Genomic DNA, 24,780 nt, shown 5'->3' on the forward strand with positions numbered 1-24,780 from the left:
TCTTCTCACAAGGATAAGTAGAGCTCACGTATAATCCGAAAGCTGCTCACATTATATAATCCCTGCACGGGGCATTTTCCCCTATATAATTTGCTTTTTCGTATATACACAGTACACCTGTATACACGTGTACACGTACATACATCCGTAATATTCATTATGAATTCATATAAAGATTGTAACAATGCAGTAGATGAAAAAAAATATTTGGACGAATGTATTTTTGTTGTTAAGGAGCAAAGCTTCTATATGAAACAGGCACTGGTAAGAAGAAGAAAAAAAAGGAAAAAGTACGATTAAGTATGTGCATATTTTTGTGTGTAGGGGCGGATATACGCTTGAAAAGTACAAAATAATTAATAAAAGTTGCACAACAATTGGAACTTGGAAACATATAAAAATAAAATAACTCACGTAAAACTTAACGGATTTTGTCTGAACAGAGTAGCGGACAAGTTTACCCCGTTCCGTTTTTTCCCATCAGAATAGTCATATTTTTTTTTTTTTTTTCTTTTTTTTACACAACAATTTGAGCTCGAAAAAAAAAATAAAATAAAATAAAATAACACAGAATTGTTGATAATTATATGTATCCATTTCTCTCCCATTTATAATATATATACATATATATATATTTTTTCTCTTTTCATTTTTGTATTTAGGAAAATGGATCCCTCCGAGATACACTGAAACACGCATCAAACATGCTGTGCGAATTGAGAACATCGCATTTATCGCCCAAACATTATTATGAACTGTACATGTTAATATTTAACGAATTGCAACATTTAGATAATTTCTTAAGTGATAAAAAGAAGCACAAGAAAAAATTCATTGATATATATGAGAGTGTTCAACATGCGGGAAATATCATTCCGCGTTTATATTTATTAATAATAGTGGGTAGAAATTATATTAAGAATAAAGATATAAAAGCGAAATATATATTAAAAGATATGACTGAGTTATGTAAAGGTATTCAACATCCTTTGAGAGGACTATTTTTGAGGTATTTCTTAATCCAGATGTGTAAAGATAGAATCCCAGATACAGGTAGCGAATATGAAGAAGCAGGTGGTGGAAATATTGATGATGCATTTGAATTCTTATTAACAAATTTTTATGAAAGTTTAAAGTTATGGAGTAGGATGAATGATAAAATAATAAAAATACCCAGTATGCAAGAGGAACAAATCGTTAATAATAGAGTAAAAGTGTTAAAAGAAAAAATGGATGTAAAGATGTTAGTGGGTTCAATATTAGTACGAATGTCACAATTAGAAGGTATGACCAAGCAATATTATTTAGAAAAATGTTTACCAAAGTTGTTATTATATTTATCTAATATTAATGATTCACTTATACAACAATATATATTTGAATCAATCGTTCAAGTATTTAGTGATGAGTGTCATATTTACAGTTTAGAAATTTTATTAAATGCTATATTGAAGATAAATACTTCACTAGATTTTAAAAGTATACTTATTACTTTATTAAAAAGGTTGAGGTATTTTATTGAATCAAACAAATATGAGTTACCAAAAGAGATAGACATATTTCATTTATTTTATGATCATTTAGTACTGTACGTTAATAGAACATTGGACTACAATGGGAAAACAGCGTACAACGCAAATTTTGATGGTACAAACAAATATAAAACTAGTAATTTGGACTATAGCGAAACATATAGAAATGCAGAAAAGGTTGTACTTACGAATAACGGAAGCAGCGATGCGAGAAATAACTATGCGAATAATAACTATGCGAGTAATAACTGTGCGAGTAATAACTGTGCGAGTAATAACTGTGCGAGTAATAACTGTGCGAGTAATAACTGTGCGAGTAATAACTGTGCGCGTAATAACTGTGCGAGTAATAACTGTGCGAGTAATAACTATGCGAGTAATAACTATGCGAGTCATGATGTGAATAAAGATGGAAATAATGATGGGAATACTAATAATAGTACCAATTTTATTGAGTCCACAAATGATCAAATAAGCAGTGAAACTCTGGGATATTACGACTCAACTGAGCAGCCATCACATGTAAGCAGTAATGGAAAGAATAATAAAAGCAGTTTGAACAACACGAATAACACGAATAAGCAGTATAACTGCAACTATGATAACAACCACAGTTATAACAAAAACATTTACAAGAACAACTGTAGTAGCAACAGTAATAACAGAAATGAAGACGAATATGTGCAAAATGTAGTAAAAATACTGCAGGTTATTTATGAGTTTATATTTTTATGTATACGCCTTTATGACGATGTAACTATAAGCAAACTGTTTGTATTACCATATACCATTGTTTCTAATGTTAACCTTAACAACGACATGATCTGTGAACAAGTTATCAGCATTATTGTGCTACCTTTTAATTATTTAGGATTAAATGCCTTGAAAGGAAAAAACATGCAAGTGTTGTTAAGTAATATCATTGATAAACATAAAAAAAAATTAAGCCTCAATATTATAGATGCAATAATAGAATGCAGAAATAAAACTGTAATGTATGAAAATGTTGAAGAAATATTAAAATATATATCATCTATATTTCATGAGAAAGTGAATAAAAATGAAGACATATTTAATTTAGAAAATAATTCTATAACATACATATCAGAAAAAATATGCAAATTTTTTCATATCATAACCAACACAAATGATATAGATCAAAAATATAATATATGCATGTTGTTTTATAAATATATTGAAAATAGCTCTTATATAGTGCACCTGCTACCGACAGTCGTGTTTACCTTGTTGCACATAGTCACTGCAATAATTAATATAGAAGCGGGGAACAGTAAAAATAGCAATAATGTTAACAATAATAGGAATAGTGGTAGTGTTAATAATAAGGGTGCTAATAATAGCAATAATAATGATCGTAATAACGATCGTAATAACGATCGTAATAACGATAGCAATAACGATAGCAATAACGATAGTGGTAGTAACTTCTTTTTGGAAAAAAAAGAAGACACATATGATGAGGCATCCTATGACAAAGACAGAATCGCTCCGTTAGTGGAATACCACAATGATAGCGTTGACGAAAAAGTAATTAGCAAGTACAACATGTATGTAAAAAATATATTTAAATTCATTCACACAAATTTGCAGGAAGTAGCTAGTCAAATCCCAGTGCTTACGTTCAAACTGTTTTTACACAGTGCTGTAGTAGTAAACAATTACTATTACTTTGTACAAACACACTCCTTTATCTCTTTTGATAATTTAGAAGCAATATGTTATGAATTTATTACACAACCTCTTATCATTTATGAAGAAGATATTAACATGTCATCTCAACAATTTGAGTGTATTATATGGATTGTTGGTATATTATGTTCCTATATCACAATATTAGAAAATGAAAATTATGATAATATTGCATTAAAATTAACACAACATGCAAATAAACTGTTAAAAAAAAAAGATCAATGCTTAGGAGTTTTAAAATGCTCTCATTTATATTGGGAAAATAAAAAATATAGAAATAGCACAAAAGTTCTTGAATGTTTACAAAAAAGTGTAAAAAATGCAGAAATAGCTATGCAGTCAAATAATGATAATATAATTCTTTATGTTTATATGCTACAAAAATATGTGTATTATTATGAAGCTGAAAATATCGAAATTACAGAAGAAAGTTTAAATTATTTAATTCATATTTGCCAAGAGTATTGCACTAAATCCAGTAGTAATAATAATAACTCCCCCTTTAAGCAAGAATTTATACAAACTATTAAATACATACAAGAGAAAAAAAAAAATTCGAACACCTTTGCAAAGATAAACGTAAATGCGGTTCCTTTACGGGTGGAGTAGACCCCCTGCAAGTACTCATCACGCATATATTTGACCAACAATCACTTGACATTCCTATATTTTCCATACAAAATATATGTACACCATGCAAATAAACCCCCCTTCTATAGAAAATGTTTACACAGCAGGGAATAAATATCAGAATGTATCTCCATTTGGTACACAATTAAAGTATACATACACCTTGAATGTTGTATTTTAATTTGGATAAAAAAAAAAAAAAAAAAAAAAAAGTATGCAACAATTAAATGCACACTACTTTCGCAGTAATTAATTTTTTTATTTATATTCACAAATTATAGCTAGCTAAAAAAAAAAAAAAAAAGAAAAAAAAATATTCAAAAAATTAAATATAGCAATAAAGGAGTACTTATGAAAAATTACACAAACACGTACATATGAGCACACACACATTTGATTTTATACTTTCATTTTATCATACTTCACTTCATTATGTTAGATGTTACTGTACTGTGTTATATTATACTTTGTTGTATTTTATTGTGTTGTAATTTATCTGTGTTTACGTTATTTTACCGTGTTATAGTTTATTTTTTGTTTTGTTTTATGTAGATCAGTTTTGACTGTATAAAGATCTAATAAGGTTACCTCTAATTTATTGGACCTACTTAATTTAAATTTTTTTTTTTTTTTTTTTTTTGTCCCAACTTCAATTTATGTAAAGCTTACATGTTTGATTTTGTTAAAATATATTGGTGTGTGTATGTGGATATGTAAATTTTCATATAATAAACTTTAATATATTTTGAACTAGAATTTAAAAGAGGAGCAGTCTTTTCCTTCTTTATTTATTTTTTTATTTCCATTTTTATTTTAATTTTTCTATCCTCTTGTTCCTTCTTTTTTTTTTTTTTTTTTCAGAATTGTAATTATTTTGCCTCTACTTCTTAGACCTCTTCTGATGCTTGTTCCTCGTTCTGATATCCTTTTTTATGTTGTCTAGCTGATTAATGTCGACAAAATACTTTTTTTTCTCGTCATCATCTAGTTCTCTGCATACCTTTATTCCCATGCTTTTGCATGTACCTTAACATATGAACAACATAAATAAAATAGTATATATTTATGAGGGGGCACAATGCAAAGTAACATATCTGAATTGTAATTTGGATTTATGTATTTCTTCATATATTGCTCAAAATCTTTATATTTTAAAAGTTTTTTTTTTTTTTTTTTTTTTTTTTCTTACCGATAATATATTTGCAAATACTTTTTAAAGACAGATTTATCAAAGAGGGGTCCATACGCTTACATTTAGCAATATGAAAAACCTATTTGTATTTTTGAAGAATATAATTAATCATATAACTTAATGTACTTTTTTTTAATTAACATAAAAAGACGTAAATTTGTATACAGCAAAAGAAAAAAAGGATTCATGAAATAAAACATTTAACGAACAGAATAAATGCAACCAGTGAGTGTACAAATGTGTATACGAATGTATGTAAAAAAAAAAAAAAAAAAAAAAGCACCTCAGCTAAGGTAATAGCCCCAACAATATGATGTTTTGGTGTGGAACTGAACATAGGAACCCTAGCGCATCTTCTGATGAACCACACAACTGTTGGAGTTCTCAAATAGAATCTGTATGTCCTGAAATGCTCAGAAAAATGCATACTCATAAAGTACATACACACGCGTATGCTAGATGGCACAAAAATACTAAAATTTCAGGGTGTTTCTCGAACGGAGGAAACGTTTACATCGTTCTTAGAAAATTTATAACCAATTGTATTGTTTTTATTAAAATACTCATTTTGACATATTAAAGTATGCACTAAGAGAACTAGATATATATAGTATGAATTATAATATTTATTACAAAAAAAAAGAGCTACACAATTTTGACTTTTATCACGAATTTTCAACTATATGAAAAAAAGATGACTAACATTTGAATAAACACTATTTTCTATTTTTCTATTTATTTTTTAAACCTGTCATTTAATGGTTCCAGTGTAACTTGAATAGGAACATTCTTTGATATATTTTTTGTTCGTTCGCTAAATTCTTTGAAAAACGTCATCATATTTATACCTACATGTGATAGAACAACAGAAATAGTTTCCACGTGAATCAGAAGGAAATAAAGAATCTTTCTGTCTTGATTTGCACCGAGTACATATGTGAGTTATACATGTACATCAACGGATAAATTCATACATATATATATACAAGAATGAATGCATACCTAATGGTCCTAGGGTTTGACCAATACTGGCACTTGGTTTTGCAGTACCCGCCATAACAATCATATTAAATCTTCCTATTCTGGACATTTTTTTTTTTTTTTTGCTTGTTATTCCTTATTTTGTGGGAACAAGAAAAAAGAGCACCAATAAAAAAAACGACAAAAAATTAAAAAAATATATATGCCACAAGAACGTATATTAAAAATGGGTTAAACAAAATATTCCACAAGGATACAGCAAGCAGAAACGATAAACCATGCCACAACGAACATGCATGCATGTATGCATATACGTTTTATATTCAAAGGCTCATGGTTTCAAAACATTTTCAAAATGAACATTTTTTTATTATACATATTAGAAAAAACCACTGCAATTTAAGCCTTTATAAGTGTATGCTAATTTCCAACATTATTATATTATCTTGTGAAATACAACATTTGTTTCTTTGAAACTATGCAAATGTGAAATTTTGAAATTATGAAAATGTGAACATGTGAACATGTTTCGTTTTTATTTTAATATAGGTACTCTTGTTACTCCTCTTTTGCTTAAATTACTCAGGTGTTAAAAATAGGATAAACCGTTAAGCATATAAAACATACGAATTACAAATTTCGTTTCTGTTCTTTTTCTTTCTTTACAATCAGTACTTTCATCATATTAATTCGCATTTCTAATATTTATATTCCACCCGTTTATTTTGTTTTATTTTATTTTTTATTTTATATATTTTTTTTTTTTTTTCCTCCCTATTTATATGTTAAATGTTTATGAGTTTAACCTGCCTATACCAAGTTCTTAAATATTGAGGAATACCTTATATTTTTGTAGTTAATATGAGGTAACTAATTCATTTCATTAAAGAATATTTAAATAAAAACATACCTTTACATGCTGCATGTTTTATTGATAATTCGTGTAGGACATTGAGCAAGTTAATTTATTTCTCCTTTGAGCATACCTTTTTTTTTTTTTTTTTATTATTTCTTTTTTTTTTGTGTGTGCATAGCATCATAGTAGCAAAGGGGAAAAAAAAATGTATGCATATATATGTGATACGTGTATGTATTACATATATATAAACTATACTTTTATGCATATATGCAATAACTTCAATTCTTTCCAGTTCACACTTACACACATTTTTAAGCATATTATTTTAATATTAAATGATCAATTTCTTATTCTTATTCTTATTCTTATTCGTATTATCATTCGTATTCTCATTCGTATTCTCATTCGTATTCTCATTCGTATTCTCATTCGTATTCTCATTCGTATTATCATTCGTATTCTCATTCATATTCTCATTCTTTTTCTTTTTCCTTCTTTTTTTTTTTTTATTTCTTCTCTTAAATAGGAATATATATATTACACCCAATCTTAAGGTTTCTCAAACTAAATTTTTTTTTTGGAACTTTGTTATATACAAATAATTTGCATGAACAGTTAATAATTTTTTTTTTTTTTCATACTAAATAGGCAATATTTTTTCTTTTTTTTTTTTTTTTTTTTAGTCTTTCAGCTCTTACGTTATTCTTCAATTTGCAGTATTTTCCCCCTTTTTTGTTTGTTTTTTATTTTATCTCCCATATATAATGATATTATAATTATGCATACATTCATATATAAAGCGTAAAGAAATATTACTTATAATATACCTCCTATTTAACTTAAATTTTTCAAATAAATGCTGAAATATTCACGTATATATAAGTATATATATGGATAACCAAACAATTATAATTGACAACGGTTCAGGTAAGAACTACGTGTAACCAGCCATATTCTGAAATGCTGCTTGAATATATATATATATATATATATGTTTGAATGTGAACGTATAAATTTACATAGGTATATATGTGTACATTTAAGCACTTATATGCTTATTTATACGTACATTTATATATATCTCCATTTATATGTATGTAGTAAAAAACGATATGGCATACAGCTGGTCAGGATAAAATCTAAAAGGCCCCCTTTTTTTACAGCTCTTACATCCAACTGTTTACGTGTATGGGTTTTTTACTCTTTGTGTAGGTTATATAAAAGCAGGATTGAATGTTTATGATGAGCCGTCAATAGTATTTCCAACGGTGGTTGGACATCAACGTAACAGTGAAGAAAAGCAAACGTATGTTGGAGATGAAGCAATTTACCATGAATCAGAATTATCCATTTATCGACCAATAGACCATGGACATATAAGTGACTGGGATTTGGCACAAACAACATGGGAATATACATTAAGTTGTGTTGATCAGAAAAGAAATGTAGAAAATATTTTGTTAACCGAACCACCTTTATGTTCAAGTTCACATAGGACAAAAATGGGGGAAATGTTCTTTGAATTTTTCGATTTTAATAATTTAAATATTTCAGTTTCTGGATTAATGTCGATATATGCTGCTGGATTAACAACAGGATTAGTGTTAGATATAGGAGAAGGAGTAACTCAATCTATTCCTGTATTCGATGGATATATTGAAAAAAACTGCATTATACGTTCAGACTTTGGTGGAGAAGAATTAAGTATGTTTTTACAAAAATTAATATGTGATATTGGTTATAGTGTTACAACAAGAAAGAATTTTGAATATGTCAAAAATATTAAGGAAACGTTATGTTTTTGTTCATTAAATCCACCAAAAGATCAAATGAGAGACGATTTAGCGGTTACATATACCTTACCTGATGGAGATATTTTAAGAGATGGTTATGACTCCATAGAAATATCACATGAACGTTTTTATGTTCCTGAGGCTTTGTTTAATCCTCTTATCTGTCATAGGGATAGTTTAAGTATCGTTGATATTGTATGGAAATCTATTTTATTGTGTCCCATGGAAAACAGGAAAACCTTAACTAGTTATATTATACTGTCAGGGGGGTCCACCCTTTTTCCTAATTTAGTAGAAAGACTAGAAAAAGAAATAAAAAATAATGCTCCACAAAATGCAAGGTCCGCTGTTAAGGTAATTTAGAAAAAAAAAAAAAAAAAAATGGGACAAACTTAGTTTTTATTTTTTGTCCACACAGCAGTTCCTGTGTGCGTTTCGAGAAGTGTAAATATATATGTATATATATATGTGTATACACTTACATATATGTATGCATGTGTGTGTGAATGTGTATATATATATATATATATGTAATGAAATGCATATCCACCTGTTCATTTACATCTGAGATCCTTTCATTTCTTCCAATAAAAGGTGCACGCATACGAAAACAGAGCAATTATGGCGTGGTTGGGAGCAAAGATATTTTCGCAGCCTGAATTGAGGGAAGCCCAAGAAGGTTTATGGATATCAAAAGAGGAGTATGAAGAGATAGGCAGTAACATTATTTTAATAAAAGTAAGATCGAAAAAAAAAAAAAATGATAAATTGTAAAATGATAAATGGTAAAATGATAAATGGTAAAATGATAAATGGTAAAATGATATATGGTAAAATGATAAATGGTAAAATGATAAATGGTAAAATATTAAATTGTAAAATAATAAATGATAAAATAAATTATCTCTATTTCTCATAGAATATTTATTTGCCTACAATTTGATTATTAAAATTAATTTATATGCGTAATATATATTAAACACGACTTTCCGATTAAATATTAATATAAATTCTACAAATTTGAGACACTGTATTTTGTTAAATGTTTGCAATGTATTATATCTGCCTTATATGTTAGTTTTTTTTATTATTCGAGAAAAAGTACCAAAAATATAGATACATATATGTACGCATACAAATACACATATACATGTGAATTGTATTCCATATTTTCGAATGCAAGCTGTGAGCATAGAGAAGCTATACCTTTTATATATTATGTGTTTCATTTTGATTTTTTACCCTCATGTACTTTTTACCATTCTTTGACACTCTCATATAATGTTTTTTTTGGCGTTTATTTATTAAACATACATATTTTTTTTATATTTTTTTTTTGAACATGTTATATTCCATATTTTTTAATTTTATAGGCACCTCTAAAGCTTACTTAATAGGACTTTCATTTTTATTTTTTCGTTACTCATTTTTCATTGTTCTGATTAGTCGCCTTTTTTCCTTAGTTATTTTACCTTTTCCTTTTTATTGTTCTTCGTATTTTTCTTATCCTTCTTATTTTCCTTCTTATTTTTATCTTCTTTTTCTGTTTCTTTTTCTTTTTTTTTTCTTTTTTTTATTTTTTATGTAACTTTTTCGATATTTCTTATGAACTTATGGCTTATTTTTTAGTGTACCCTTTATTCCTTTTTTTAATTTTTCCTTGCTATAAAAAATAAAATAAAATAAAAAAAAAAGTATCATTGTATGTCATTTGTGAAAAGACTATTTTATATGTATACCCTCATAAAATTCAAATCTTTAACTTTTTGTTCCTAAGAATTAGTAACCTGCTCCTTTATTATGTTTTCTATTTTATAATTGTAGACTCCTCTTTGCGCTTTTGTGGACACTAGGTGATGCAGATTCTTTGCAACATCATGTATTTTCTTATCTTTGAGCTTCTTATTGTGCAGCTATAAAGTAGATATAATTTTATTTCAATTTTATTTTTATTTTTTTTTTTTTAAGGGGATCTATTAGAGTAAAATATGGTTATATGTATACGCTTCATAGATGAACACTGGTGATTTATACGTAAAAATGAATGCGTACTTGTATGGATTAAGTGCATATATTATTTACTTATATATATGCTTGCGTATGTATGTATGCATATATTTGTGTGCGTATGTGCTCCCTTCCACCCGCTCCCAATAATGCAGAGGGTGGTGATCATTACACTTTTGGCTTACCAGTTGCTTATTTTCTTTTTCCGCAAGTCCTAGAAGCATATATTCTCTTTGTTCTTTTACCTATGAACATTAAAAGAGAATAAGAAATTTTGGTAGTAATGTAGTTTCTTCTTTTCTTTTCATTTCTTATCTTTTCCTTCTCATTCTTTTCTATTTTTAACATTCTTACATAATTGTCCATTTCGATAATCTGTCTTTTTCTCTTAAAAAAATCGTGAATGTATTTCCTCGAGTAGAAGCCACGAAAGCTGTTCATTAAGGTAAAGAAGCGAATATAGATATGTACATATGTATATATGTACGTATGTATGTATTCATAAGATATGTGCACATAATACATCCATGCACTTGTCTATATGTGCGACTACTTATTATAGGTAAACTCTCTATTATTATTTTTATTTTTTAATCTATTTATCTATTTTACGTCTTCTGTATTTTTATTGCATTATCTGAAAGGAATATGATTTTCTGCTGCTCCAACTTCTGATGTTTCATTTTTTTTAACAAACACTTGCATCGGAAAATCTCTATTTGGCCCTTCACATGATTCAAAAATTGCCTGATATGTAAATAAAGGAAATCGTTCCAAGTGTTAAATACACTAGTCTGATGTTTACTGCTACATATGCATATATATATATTTGTATATGTCATATGTGCGCATGTATTTATATCTCCCTTAAGAAAGCTTAATTTTACTTATAAATCATGTACGTCTTTCTTGCTAGGAATCCCCTACAGCATTTTTGTATGACAATTGCGGCTAACACTTCTTTTTTCGCATTTTCTTTTTTTTCTCTATTAAAAATTAATATATATGTTAGCAAATAATTTCAACAGAAAATGTAATATGTTTTTTATCGGTGTAACCTTAAAGACTTCTTGTATTCATGCGATAAGCTTTTGTACTCTAATAATTTTGCTAATTCCATGGATTTATTTTTTAAATGTTTTCAAAATGAAGTTCAAAAAAAAGAAAAATTAAAGTAAAAATGGAGTTCGTAAATATGCATTTAAATTTCATTTAGTTTTATCATCGGCCAAAAATAGGCCCATGCCTTATTTTATTGTACCATTAGTATGTATACTCTATACGACATGATATATTTATGCATTGAGGTATGCATATTTATGCACATTTATACATATATATATATTCATGCTTACGTGTATCCACCGCCTCACCAAAAAAAAAAAAAAGGTCATTATATGTAAATATAGGAAGGGATTTACAAAAAAAAAAAACATTGAGAAAAATTTAATTTTTTAACTACGCATTTTTGTAGGGCTAATAAAAAAGACCAGTCTTTAACATACACGAAAGGGAAAAAAAAGAAAAAAAAAATGCACGTATTTATGTATGTACTTATTTATATATGTACTTAATTATGTGTGTACTCATTTATGTGTGCACTCAATTATGTGTGTACTCATTTATGTATGCACGTATCTATCCATCAGTATGCACATAATACACATATATATATGCGCCCAAACTTGTCTCTTTTTGCTTGCCACACGTTTTTCATTATGTATATACGAATAAAATAACGCTGTGGAATTGCTAAAATTTGCAATTAAATTTACTAAAAAAAATTAACTTAAAATAAAATGCTGGGTAAAGTTGGAAAGATGTCTTCCTATATGTATGTGTGTGCGTATCCACTTATGCTGGGAAATGCATTCTTCTCCTCTAATAATTACTCCAAATAGTTCAACTTCGTTATTGCACTTAATTAATCATGTATATATGCGTACATCTACACATACACATATACATGTATGTGTACATTTACATGTACAAGTACGTATATTTGACAGTTCGAACCGGCTTCCTCCCAATTATTATGAGCTCTTTTTTTTGCCTAAAATTTGCGAAGCTAGAGAAGACTTTTGGGCCAATTTATTTAAACGCTTTTGGCTCTGTCTGGACAAAATCGAATTTCTGAATGATGTAGTGGACATACGAGAACTATAATTTTTATTTATTAAAAGATTTAAATTTTTTTTTTTTAAAAGTTCTTTATTATACTTTATATTTTTTAAGCTGTTTTGTAATTTCTCTGCAATAATTTCTCTGTTATTTATTTTTTGCAAATTAAATTCATTTTTTGCGTATATTTCATTGTCATCTTCTTCTGAGGTTTTTTTTTTAATTCCTCCATTAATTTTACTATAATCATTGGAATTATAGTCATTTATTTCATTTTCCTCATTTTGAATTAATTTTGGTGTGTTCATAATTTTACCCCATGTTATTATAGGACTTTTATCAACACCCTTTCCTGCTCTTATTAAGGGAGTTCGTACATATTCATATTGATTATTTCTTGTTAATAAATTAAAATTACCTTGTTCAATCATTTGGTCTTCTATCCTTTCTTTTTCTTTACTCATAATTTTCAGTTCTTTTATTTGTTCACTTTGATTTATTTGATTGTTCATATCTTTATTATATTCTTCCGAAAATCTTGTATTATCATAATATATCTGTAATTTGTTTTCTTTTATACTATCAACATCACTAACTTTAAAACTTGATGAAAACATCATTGAATTCGATTCATTTTCAGATTTGTTTGTATTCAGGAAATGGCATTTTATTCCATTCTTTGTACATTCTTCAATTTGATCAATTTTTAAGTTATGTTCATTTCTTTTAACAATGGAATATAAATTTTTCTCTATATTTTTATTTTTCATATTCCGTAATAAATACTCAAAGGACTTGTTATCCTCTGATGTGTATCTTTTTTGGAAATCTCGAAGATTTATATTTAAATTTATTTTATGTTTTTTACCGTTTGGTAATACAACTAATTTGTACTTACTTTGTCTTTCTGGAAAACACAGTACATTACTTCTTTCCCTATCATCATCATAATAATAATTATTATTTTTGTATACATCCATAATACCACAGCTACTATTTCCCCCATCATTTATTGCGTTTTCTGCAGCTTTATTGTCATAATAATTCCTGTCCTCTAACATATTATCCAAACTTCTAACTTGATCAGAATAATTATACTCAAAATCGCTACTATAATTATTTTTATTACTTTTTACATTAACACATTCGGACTTTTGGTAACTTGATTCATTTCTTAATTTATGTATATCAGGGAAAAATTTTTTTTCAATTAAATATTCTAACACACTTAAATAGTCTTCCTCAAGTAGTACAATGATATTGTCCTTTCTAGTTCCAAAATTACTTGCATCATATTCAACAATTTCATTATTTTCAAACAAAACTATCTTTTCATTTTTATGCTCTCCTACTGTACCTTCATTATCAAAGTAGTTATCATTATATTTATAATTATTGTTATCATTATCATCATCATGCTCCCCTTGACTTTCATTTTTCTTTCTTTTCCCATTTCTTCTTTTTTTTTTCTTTATTATTTTTAAATTATCTTCATCATTTAATATAATTTTGTTTTCATTCGAGTTCCTTTGTTTTCTAAAACGCTCGTTCCCTTGAGTCTCTGGAGTTGATAAGTGCTCCATCAGGTCTTCACTCTTGCTCTGGCACAAGCATATATGCACATGCACGTTTACTTATGTACATATAAATATATGTGTTATATCGCATATATACGCACTTGGGTTTCTAAGAGGTATGAAACAATTCGTGGAATGCGCAGCTTTATGATAAATTAGTACATAGACATTACTTCCAGCCCTCAAAAAAACACTACTAAACAATATCGCTTTACTGAAACGTTTACAGAAACCTTACTATTACTCTATAACACTATTACAATGTTACCCTATCGCAGTATTACACTATCAATCTGTTACATTTATATTCTATATTACGCTATATTATACATGTAATGGTGTGTTATTTTTTTTAACGTCTGAGTTAAACTTATTCCGTTATAATATCTCCCATTTACGGACTTGTTCTTCTTTCTTTTTCTTCTTTTTCCTTTTCCCTTTTATAACAGAAATTCTCTGATCCACAAAAATGATGACTACCCTACAACATGCTTCATTCACCTGTACGAAAATATTCGCTTATTGCCTGCTTATCATATTTAAGAGAATAATGGTTAAAAATAAATCAACACATACATACATAAGGAAAAAATATTTCTCATATAGCTTATTTTTACAATTTTATCTATTTCTTTCATGCATGTTTGTTATACTTATGCCGCTTTGTACAGTTTAAAGAAAAAAAATGGAAAACACGAGATTACAAAAAAGTTAACAACATATCAATGAATTTATTTTTGCAGTCACTTCAAAAATTTTACCTTTTATTTTTAATAATGCTTCATCGCACTGATTCCTAATTATATATGATCATTTATATTTTTTCATGTTCCATTTTGTTTTATTTTATTTTTTTATTTTAAGAATTTATTTCATTTATTAAATTAAAAGAAGAATTAATTTTTTCCCTCGCCAAAAAAAAAAAAAAAAAAAATTGTTAAGTGAATGTTATAAATAATGCTTTATATAATATATATACGTAATATATGTACATATGATCTCTTTTTCGAACTGAGATGTTTTAAATTATAACGCCACAAACATGTTCATCCATTTCTTGTTTTCTTTTGTTTTATTTTCCTGTGCAATTTTTTATATATAATGAGAATGAAGCAATAAGGAAAAAATTATGACATGTTCATAATTTTCTGAACGGGGAATTTAAAAATTGAAAAAAATTTTCACATGTATATATGTACATATGTATATCCATTTTGTTACCTATTTAGCGACAGAAAATGTTCTACAGAGCACTATGTTTCCTCAAAATATGATCTTTTTCATGTAGAAAGGTATAAAATGAAATAAATTAAAATGGTTAAATTGGTACTGCTTAGCTATGGAAAATGTTCTTTGAAACAATTCGATAAACATCAAGTAGGTCAGTACATATATCGTCAACCTCGTAAGTGCATATCTTGTCAAGCTGTTTAATTAATAACTAGCTGAAAAATTCTACCGACTCCAACTCCCCCCATCATAATAGTGATAAAACATGAAATGCAGTGGAAAAGCGGGCTACTTTTTGAACTTGAAAAAAGAATATGGGGAAAGGGCTGAGGCGTTATTAAAAAAGCTGCAAGAGGGAAAAACTGTCCAAGGAGCTTTCATAACAGATTTTATAAAAATAGACTATGTGAACATAACTAAAATTTTATTATATATGATAACAAAGAATAAGATAAAAACGAGTTTTGATGGTTTATATGTGGACAAGGAATATGAAAGTTTTCTAACTTTTTTAGATGAGGAAAAAAGTATAATCTTACCCAATAAAATAACAAGTGAAGAAAAGGATTATACTAATGAATTATATTTAATTGGGGGTGAAAAGGAAAATTTCGGAAACATTGTACGAGAGAAAATGCAAAATAACATTATTCATGGGTCTAATGACATCAAAACTGAAAATATGGAAACCATACAAATGGAGAAGGGTATACATAATGTAGACCAATGTGAATTGTGCTCTCCTTATAGCGTAGAGACCAATAATAATTACGAAAAAATAATCATCCACAAATTAGAACTGCTAAATATAAATGATATAATGAAATATGATGGAAGTATTGAAAATGTGGATAAAATAATATATTATTTAAACCCATGTTCTGTTTTATCCGCATACTTTTTAGATATAAAAAAGAACGAAAAGGTGCTAGACATGTGCGCATCCCCCGGTGGGAAATCATTAGTTATAGCTAGTAAATTATTTGGTTATGATATATCACCATTAAATAGAATTAAAAATATTGAAAGTATAAATGACACACATATCGAAATTAGCTGTTCATTAAACCTGCTGAATTATTACAAATGTAACAGGAACGGGTTTTTAGTTATTAATGAATATAATAAATCAAGATATGATAGATTAAAACAAGTGTTACATAAACATTTACCTAAAGATTTAATTAATTCTAGTAATTTACATATAACTAATTATAATGGTTTGAATTTAAACTCATTTATGAGATTTCCAAAATTTCATAAAATTTTATTAGACGTCCCATGTTCGACTGATGAACATTTAATAAACAAAGGAACATGTGATTTAAACAAATGGACAATTAACGTTATTAAAAATAATACGTATGTACAGTGTGAGCTACTAATGAATTCTTTTCAGTTACTCCATACAAATGGTATTATAATATATTCCACCTGCGCACTATCTTATCATGAGAATGATGAAGTTATTGAAAAGCTCCTAAAAAAATTTAAGAAGCAAGTTAAAATTATCGATTTTGTAGAGGTCGAATATCAACAGAGATACGAGCAAGCTTTTATGCTCGTTAAGCAGAAGCAAATTGGGATTTGTCCTCCAGCTGCTATGGGCGCAGTGAATGGAATGAATAGTAAAAAATTTGATGCTGTTCTTGTTAACAGTGTAGACGATGGATTAAACGAAGTTAGTAGCAACCGAGATGAAAAGAAGGAAAATGATAATAAACACGAGGACTATAAACGCATTAACCAGACAATCGTGTCTATAAAGGAAGGCGCTGCTAATAATTGTAATTCCATTTACAATAATGAGTTTAAAGAATTTAAGGGGAAAACGAACTTTTTAAGATTTTTTGAAAAAACTAAATATGGATATATATCCCTACCCGATAAATCACCCTTTGGTGTTTTATACATATGCAAAATTCAGAAAATTTTAAAAAATTGCAATTAATTTGTGACTAAATTTTAATTAAACTGTGATTAAATTTTAATTAAATTGTAATTAAATTGGCTTATTTATTTTATTTTTTCTTTTTTTTATCTGAAATTGTTTTGTTTTCGTTTTAATTTTATCTATTATTGAGTACAATTTGATAATTTTTTTGAGGCTTTAAAAAGTGAACTAGTCATTCACACGTAAAATATATGTGTGCAGGAAAAAAAAAAAAAAAAAAAAAAGATATATGATATGAAATGGTGCGAAAATATATGAATGGTGTAGAAATATATGAATGGTGTAGAAATGTATGAAATAGTGCGAAAAATATATGAAAAGGTACTAAAAGTAGAACAAATAATAATGAAGCAAAATGTGAGCAAATAAATTAAAAAATTCCAGTTTTATATCATAAACAATTTCTTCAATTGTTTTTTTTTTTTTTTTTTTTTTAAATTATTTTAACTATGACTAAAAGGGTGAAACTTATTATGTGCTATGCGTTTGTGCAATTATTAAAAAAAAATTAAATTCTCAGCTAATCTGACTGATATGAAATTAGACCTACAAAAACGGTTGCAAGTTAATACAAGCGGCCTACACACACACACACACACTCCCGCACGCTCACATATGTATATAAATAAATACATACAAATGGGATAATAACAAAGCGGGTAAAAATATCTACATAATATAAGACCATTTTTATAAGCAATATTTATTTAAAAATTACTCACTTTTTTGATAGATTATATTTTACTATGGCAGTATTTGCGTTTACGATAAAAGCAATGAGAGAAACACTTTTATCATATGAGTTTTCTGACAGATACGAGAAATGCGAACACAACTTAAGAAAATAATACTTAAGTTTATAATCATAATTACATCTTAACAAATATTTAACTGTAGTTTCAAAAATGAAATTAACAGGTATTTGACATGTTATTAAGCTCTGTATTTTTGTTACACATTCTTTCATTTTCATTTGACTAGGGTTTATAAAAACAAAATCACATAGTTCGTTTATATATGTAGAAGCAACTGAGAGTGATTGATGTGGTTTAATTGAATTTGCATAGACAGTCATTTCTAAAGCCATAATACATTTGCGTAAATTCCTCCCATGAGTATTAATTAAACTTTTAAAATATTCTTTTGAACTAAAAGACTGAGAAATATTTTCATTGTCACATATATGTTTTAACACCCCAAAAATTTCATCTTCTGTTGGTAGAGGTACTCTAATACATATACATCTACTTTTTAATGGTTCAATTATTTTAGATAAATGTTCTAAATGTAATATAACTCTTGCATTTCTTATATACGTTTCTAGTGTTCTTCTTAATCCTGCTTGTGCACCTTCACTTAAAAATTCTGCATCTTTAAAAACAAATATACGATACATGGGTGATTTTGAAAAAAAGGAAGCACTTGACTTATAACTACATAATTCTTTAATAATACTTTGAACAATAATTTTATCTTTTGTTCCTAATTCAAAACATTGTAACTCTAAATGATAATTACTCTGAACTACATTTATATTAATTTTATTTTCTGCATTTGTTATGCATTCTGGTCTTCGAATAATTTTTTCTTCTTTAAATATTTCTTTTATTAAACAATCTATTCTTGTACTCTTCCCTCCACCAGGAGCTCCATAAAATATTATATGGGGTAAATCTTTGTGGGCACTTAATTTCTTTAATCTATCTGTTATATCCTTATGAATATTTAAATCGTCTAAACATTGTGGAGCGTATTTTTCAAGCCACATCTTAACCAATAATTAAAAAAAAAAAAAAAAGAGAAGCAAAAAAATTGCAAAAATTTATCGATATACGTAATTTGAAAGTACACAAATCCTAAATATAAATTTAAGGATAAAATACGCACATGGAAACATGAAACGGGTTTGTCACACATAGCAAGAGAAACTTAAAAGAAAAATAAAACTCCTACACGTATGCAGCACTGAATTCAAATTTATGCGCACCGTAAAAATAAACACAAAAAGCGGCTTCTATAGTATGGCAGCATGTTTATACATATATATGTACCTTCACCTTCTTACATTATCATATACATGAATACATAATCATACATATATACATACATACATACACACATACACACACACATACACATATACGTATCCTCTTTTTCGCCAAATTAAAACAAATGTAAAATGAAAAAAAAAAGAATATAAAACATGTCCAGAAAGTTGAATTAAATATCAACTCAAGCAAAGCACGGACATACACTTTGTTCTTTTCTCTTTTTCCTCGGCTCTCAAAAATTAATATATATTTATAGTATATACTTCATACTTATCAATAATGAGAAAAAAAGCGTTATGTAAATTTTGTCATCAGTTATAGATGCTCATAAACATACAGAATACAAACATACTATTATGCACTTGTATGGGAATATATATATATGCCCTTTTTTCTTAAATTCTTATGCTTTCATTTTGCTCGCACCTATTCGCCACCGCAATTATGTCGAAATGAGAACAAATGCATAAGAATATGTACGTACCTTCACCAACCATGTACATATAAACATGTATTTTAAAAATATTTGCCGGCAGAATGATGCTTAAAAGGCATATCTTTGTATGTGCTCTTTTTGCTTAATAGAAGACTACTTACTAATTTATTTTACGTGTTTATTTATGCCATATAATTGTGTTTTCCTTTGTTCTTACGTAATATGAAACGTTATTTTCGCGCAGCAAAATAAAACATCCATGTGAGAATTTTGCCTATTCATGCATATATATATATATATATATATATACGTACATGTAAATGAGCACGCATATATATGTAAATAAATTTGCCTAATTTTGCGCCAAAAATGAAACACGCGTACATATGGAGAAAAAAATAAAATACAAACGAAGGGGAAAAAATATGAACTATGCCATCTTTTTTTTTTTTTCTAGCGCCAATTTAGCATTACGATTTAGACTTTCATATAAATGATATATAAAAAAATTAACATGTATTATGTAAGAAATAAGAGGTTAACACAATAACGTGCCACACCTTTGTATAATTATTACTACTCTTATTATATCAAAATGAAATACATTTCATATCAACATCATGTTTTCATATAAGGATATAGCCACCCTTACTTTTAATATGTCACAGGTGTTTACTTACCATTCCGCTAATTTATGAAATATGTTATATTGTTTTAAATTTTCAAAAATTAGAAGGAATAAAATTAAGCAGTAGTTTTTTTTTTTTTTTTTTTTTTTTTTTTTTTTTTATTGTAATGTATATTACTAACCAAAACTTAAACTTGAATTTGGGGAAAAAAATATTTTAGGTATATAAAACTTAGTAAATTGTTTGTCTCTATAAAAAGAGAGAAATTTTTCAAGTAATCCAAATGATAAGGGTAAATGCGTACATGTACACATATACTTAATGCGTATATATACATATACCTACATAAACATATGCAAACGTTTATGATTAAGTACAAAGTTTTCGGCCTCATTAGCCCCTGAAAAAAAGTGTATTTATCACTATATCATTTGTTTATTTAATTAAAAACATTTAATTACAGTAATTACAGTAATTACAGTAATTACAGTAATTAAGAATAAATATACACGCTTATTCACAAATAGGTAAAATGTGTGTGCATTTTCAAATGAAAATTTATAAAATACACAGAGAAGAAAACTATTATTTATTTACATATGAATATATAGATCCACTTTCACTTATATATTTGAACATGTTTTAAAAGGTATATAACAAACAATGAGCTTCAAATAATAAGAGTAAAGATATTACACAAAGTTTTGACAGAATAAGCAAATATTCCAGAATGTGGGAACGTGAATATTATTCATATTTTAGTAACTAATTGTAAATAAAATAAAAAATACAAAATAGGAAAAGGTTTTTCATATGAAGATGATATAAATATATACAAGGGAGAAACGTTTAAAATTACAGTAAAATTATTACGTTTCTTTATTTTAAATATTATTTTAGTATAACATCAAAAAAAGTGTGCTTGTAAAATTAATTAAAAAAAGAAAAAAAGAAAAAAAGAAAATGAAATATCCCATTATCAAAAGTTCAATCTTTCTGCTAAATTTTTATTTTGTTCATGTTCGACTTTCAGTTCCTTTATTCTTTCCTTTATTATTTCTTCTCTTTCTTCAGGTACACAATCCAGCCGCTGATAGCTGCAAAAATTAAAATTCAAATTAAAAACATCAGTAGGAATAATCATTTGACATGAATAAACTAATGATGATGACAAATGAACCAGTAAGCAAATGCAAAAGGGAAGAAAAAGTTCATAATTCGACTGTATGTTATTTGGGCTATGTATCAATGAATCAAAAAAAAAAAAAAAAAAAAAAAGTCTCGACACATAGCTATTCCCATGCAAAATATACATGCAAAGGGTCGTAAAAACTTAATTGATGGGCGTAAAGAACTACAGCCAATGCAAGGAACTCCCCCCATATATATATATATATATATATATATATATACTTACACATATACAAACACCCATATACGCAGACTCACATGCACACACTATACCTACGCATATGTATGTATTTATAGCAGTTACCTTACATCCGTTGACAGTTCATTAACCAAGTCCGCGTATTTCTCGCGCTCATCAGAGTCGTGTTTAACAAAATTTGATTTCTTTAAAAAATCCTTAAATATTTTCTTAGCTTCCCTTATCTTATAATTCCTCCATTTCGCATGTACTTCTTCCAGGTGATGTCGTTTTAGCGACTTAAAACTTTTGTTATTTTTATCCGTCATTTTAATAATATCCTCTAGCGAGTTGTTAATACAATTAATTGAGAGTTCGCCTAGTAACTTGTCAAACATTTCTCGTTTTAAATTTATATAATTTTTTATAAATTCTTTATATATATAATATTTCTCACTAGCATTTAATTTTAATTTTTTGTATCTTTCATCATTTGTGAGTTCACGAGGGATAAAACAGTCGTTTTCAAAATTACTATTTTTCTTTATATTTATTTTATGATCATTCAATAGTCCCTCATCTATATTGGGGTGTTTTAATTTTTCATGTAATAGACTTAAAAATATATTTTTTTCATTATTCGTATTTTTTTTGTGTTCCTCTAATGTTTGTGAACCTTTTCTAAAATGGATACCATCATCTGTATCTGCCCTGCCGCTTCGTCTATCACCCCCGCTTCTTCTATTTTGCTGTTTCCTTTTTGCTAAAAGTGTCTGACTAACATCCTCAAATATTTTGTTTTTTTTATCATACGACAAAATTACATATTTTTCGTTTTTCATTAAATTATTTTTTATTTTTATCCATACTCCCGGGTTTTCATCCTGCATATGGTCATATAAAATCTGCTCAAACTCTTCCTCCATTTGTTTTTGTTTTTCTTTTTTTTTTTTTTCTAAAAAATTTCCTAATAATTTATTTCTACTATTAGCCCATTCTTTTGTGTAATTTCCTTTATATTCTTTTTTCCCTTTTAAAATATGAACAGCATCATATTCACTAAAAGGGTACGTAAATTTATTTTCCATTTCATTTAACATATTAATAAAGTTTTCAACTAATGTTTTAATTTCACATTTTTTTTCTTCTTTAATTTCTTTTATTAATATATGAAAAAATTCTTTCCTCCGTTCCTTTGGCACATTTAAATATCGTCTATCATACAGCATATATGCTAACACATTTTCATATTTGCAAAACTCATTAATATTTTTTTCTATCAGAAGATTTTTATACTCTCTCAAAATAAATTCCAAGTCTTCGTCTTTCCTATTTCTGTTCTGATTTACACTTGGATCTGCACTGTCATTATACTTCGTATCATAGCCATAACTACCATCATTACCATAAAAACTGTTATCTCTTCCAACGCATTTATTGTAGTCATTTTTTTCAGCATCTTCATATTGTTTATCTACATTGTTAATGTCCTCTTTTTTCATTTTTTGCCTTACGAAGAGTTCTTCTACATCCTCGGGGCACTCCCACGTTTTTTCATTTGTTTTTTTGTTAAAATAAAACTTATAATTCTTAGTTGTTTCTATGATAAACCAACCCTTACTACCTTCTACATACTCCCAGCTGTGGGGTGTACCAACGTAATATTCTTGCATTTCTTTTGATATATTATCATACTTTCTTTTTTTTGAATTCTCTAGCTGCTCGCGCGTAGAGCCATTATTATTTTGTTCGTTACTTCCTTCTTTCTCCTTATCAAATTTTGACTCAGCTTTATCATTTGCCTTTTCCTTATCTCTGTTTTGTTCCATTTCTTCAGCTGCCGCCCCTATATGGATTTTTACTTGTTCTCTTTTGGTTACTTCCCCTGTTTGATCTAACTCTTCTTCCGCTATATTGATTTGCATTATTCTTTTCTATTTTTTTGTCCATACCTCTTTTTTCCTCCCTTTTAAGGATTTTTCTTTTTTTTTTCTACTCAGTTCTATGAGTTAATAAAGAATTTACCATTTTGGTAAAGTTCTTCTAACTAGCAGAATGATTATTTTTTTTAAAAAAAAAGGAGTATAACAAGTCCTTAAACATGTATGCACATACTTTTTTCTTTTACCTTTTCTGCTATTTTTACTTTTCCTTTTTTTTTTTTTTTTTTTTTTAACTTGAATAAAAGATACCAGAGACTAAAATTTCATCCCTCTCCCCCTCTATTTCCCTATATATGCATAATATATAACCCAAATGAACTTATTGTTCCTTTTTTTCCTACACGTCACTGTACCCTCTCAGTATATTTTTACTCTTAAAAAAGAATTGACATTATTCATTCTGTATGTTGCAGTGAAGTAGAGGAATATAAATATAAATATGTATAAATATAAATATGTATAAATATAAATATGTATATATATAAATATGTATAAATATAAATATGTATATATATAAATATGTATAAATATAAATATGTATAAATATAAATATGTATATATATATATTTTTTATAACTTGAAACTTAATTTAAAAAAAAAAAAAAAAAAAATACAAACATAAATATTATAAAATGTATGCTAAACAATTTATAATCAAATTGATTGCAAAATGTACTTTTTTTAGTATGCCCTATTTGTTGGCATCAGAAAAAAAATAATTTTATATTTTAAAGAATGTTCACTAAAAAAAAGGAAATCATCATAA

At 27.2% G+C, this 24,780-nt stretch overlaps 8 protein-coding genes across 8 annotated transcripts; 3 read left to right on the forward strand and 5 right to left on the reverse strand.

Moving 5' to 3' along the window:
- Nucleotides 1-159: 159 nt before the first annotated feature.
- On the forward strand, nucleotides 160-3,851 carry VPS35 (vacuolar protein sorting-associated protein 35, putative; the record flags this gene model as incomplete). The annotated part of the gene is made up of 2 exons (XM_029004879.1): nucleotides 160-264; nucleotides 663-3,851. 2 exons carry the CDS (start codon nucleotides 160-162, stop codon nucleotides 3,849-3,851), a joined length of 3,294 nt encoding a protein of 1,097 aa, XP_028861524.1.
- A 901-nt stretch (nucleotides 3,852-4,752) lies between these two features.
- On the reverse strand, nucleotides 4,753-6,154 carry PmUG01_09020100 (50S ribosomal protein L11, putative; the record flags this gene model as incomplete). Its single annotated transcript, XM_029004880.1, has 5 exons — nucleotides 4,753-4,898; nucleotides 5,062-5,143; nucleotides 5,348-5,468; nucleotides 5,813-5,912; nucleotides 6,067-6,154. 5 exons carry the CDS (start codon nucleotides 6,152-6,154, stop codon nucleotides 4,753-4,755), a joined length of 537 nt encoding a protein of 178 aa, XP_028861525.1.
- Nucleotides 6,155-7,794: 1,640 nt separating this feature from the next.
- On the forward strand, nucleotides 7,795-9,471 carry ALP1 (actin-like protein, putative; the record flags this gene model as incomplete). The annotated part of the gene is made up of 3 exons (XM_029004881.1): nucleotides 7,795-7,831; nucleotides 8,117-9,051; nucleotides 9,352-9,471. 3 exons carry the CDS (start codon nucleotides 7,795-7,797, stop codon nucleotides 9,469-9,471), a joined length of 1,092 nt encoding a protein of 363 aa, XP_028861526.1.
- Nucleotides 9,472-10,165: 694 nt separating this feature from the next.
- Nucleotides 10,166-11,824, reverse strand: PmUG01_09020300 (conserved Plasmodium protein, unknown function; the record flags this gene model as incomplete). Its single annotated transcript, XM_029004882.1, has 7 exons — nucleotides 10,166-10,240; nucleotides 10,485-10,610; nucleotides 10,890-10,949; nucleotides 11,059-11,137; nucleotides 11,317-11,451; nucleotides 11,592-11,690; nucleotides 11,763-11,824. 7 exons carry the CDS (start codon nucleotides 11,822-11,824, stop codon nucleotides 10,166-10,168), a joined length of 636 nt encoding a protein of 211 aa, XP_028861527.1.
- Nucleotides 11,825-12,737: 913 nt separating this feature from the next.
- Nucleotides 12,738-14,408, reverse strand: PmUG01_09020400 (ES2 protein, putative; the record flags this gene model as incomplete). Its single annotated transcript, XM_029004883.1, has 1 exon — nucleotides 12,738-14,408. The coding sequence occupies one exon, from the start codon at nucleotides 14,406-14,408 to the stop codon at nucleotides 12,738-12,740; it is 1,671 nt and encodes a 556-aa protein (XP_028861528.1).
- Nucleotides 14,409-15,897: 1,489 nt separating this feature from the next.
- Nucleotides 15,898-17,583, forward strand: PmUG01_09020500 (tRNA m5C-methyltransferase, putative; the record flags this gene model as incomplete). Its single annotated transcript, XM_029004884.1, has 1 exon — nucleotides 15,898-17,583. The coding sequence occupies one exon, from the start codon at nucleotides 15,898-15,900 to the stop codon at nucleotides 17,581-17,583; it is 1,686 nt and encodes a 561-aa protein (XP_028861529.1).
- A 721-nt stretch (nucleotides 17,584-18,304) lies between these two features.
- Nucleotides 18,305-19,354, reverse strand: RFC5 (replication factor C subunit 5, putative; the record flags this gene model as incomplete). The annotated part of the gene is made up of 1 exon (XM_029004885.1): nucleotides 18,305-19,354. One exon carries the CDS (start codon nucleotides 19,352-19,354, stop codon nucleotides 18,305-18,307), a length of 1,050 nt encoding a protein of 349 aa, XP_028861530.1.
- Nucleotides 19,355-21,681: 2,327 nt separating this feature from the next.
- PmUG01_09020700 (conserved Plasmodium protein, unknown function) lies at nucleotides 21,682-23,996 on the reverse strand (the record flags this gene model as incomplete). The annotated part of the gene is made up of 2 exons (XM_029004886.1): nucleotides 21,682-21,799; nucleotides 22,198-23,996. The coding sequence occupies 2 exons, from the start codon at nucleotides 23,994-23,996 to the stop codon at nucleotides 21,682-21,684; spliced, it is 1,917 nt and encodes a 638-aa protein (XP_028861531.1).
- Between the last annotated feature and the right edge of the window lie 784 nt (nucleotides 23,997-24,780).

This window comes from Plasmodium malariae, assembly GCF_900090045.1.
Source record: "Plasmodium malariae genome assembly, chromosome: 9".
Taxonomy (NCBI): Eukaryota; Apicomplexa; class Aconoidasida; order Haemosporida; family Plasmodiidae; genus Plasmodium; species Plasmodium malariae.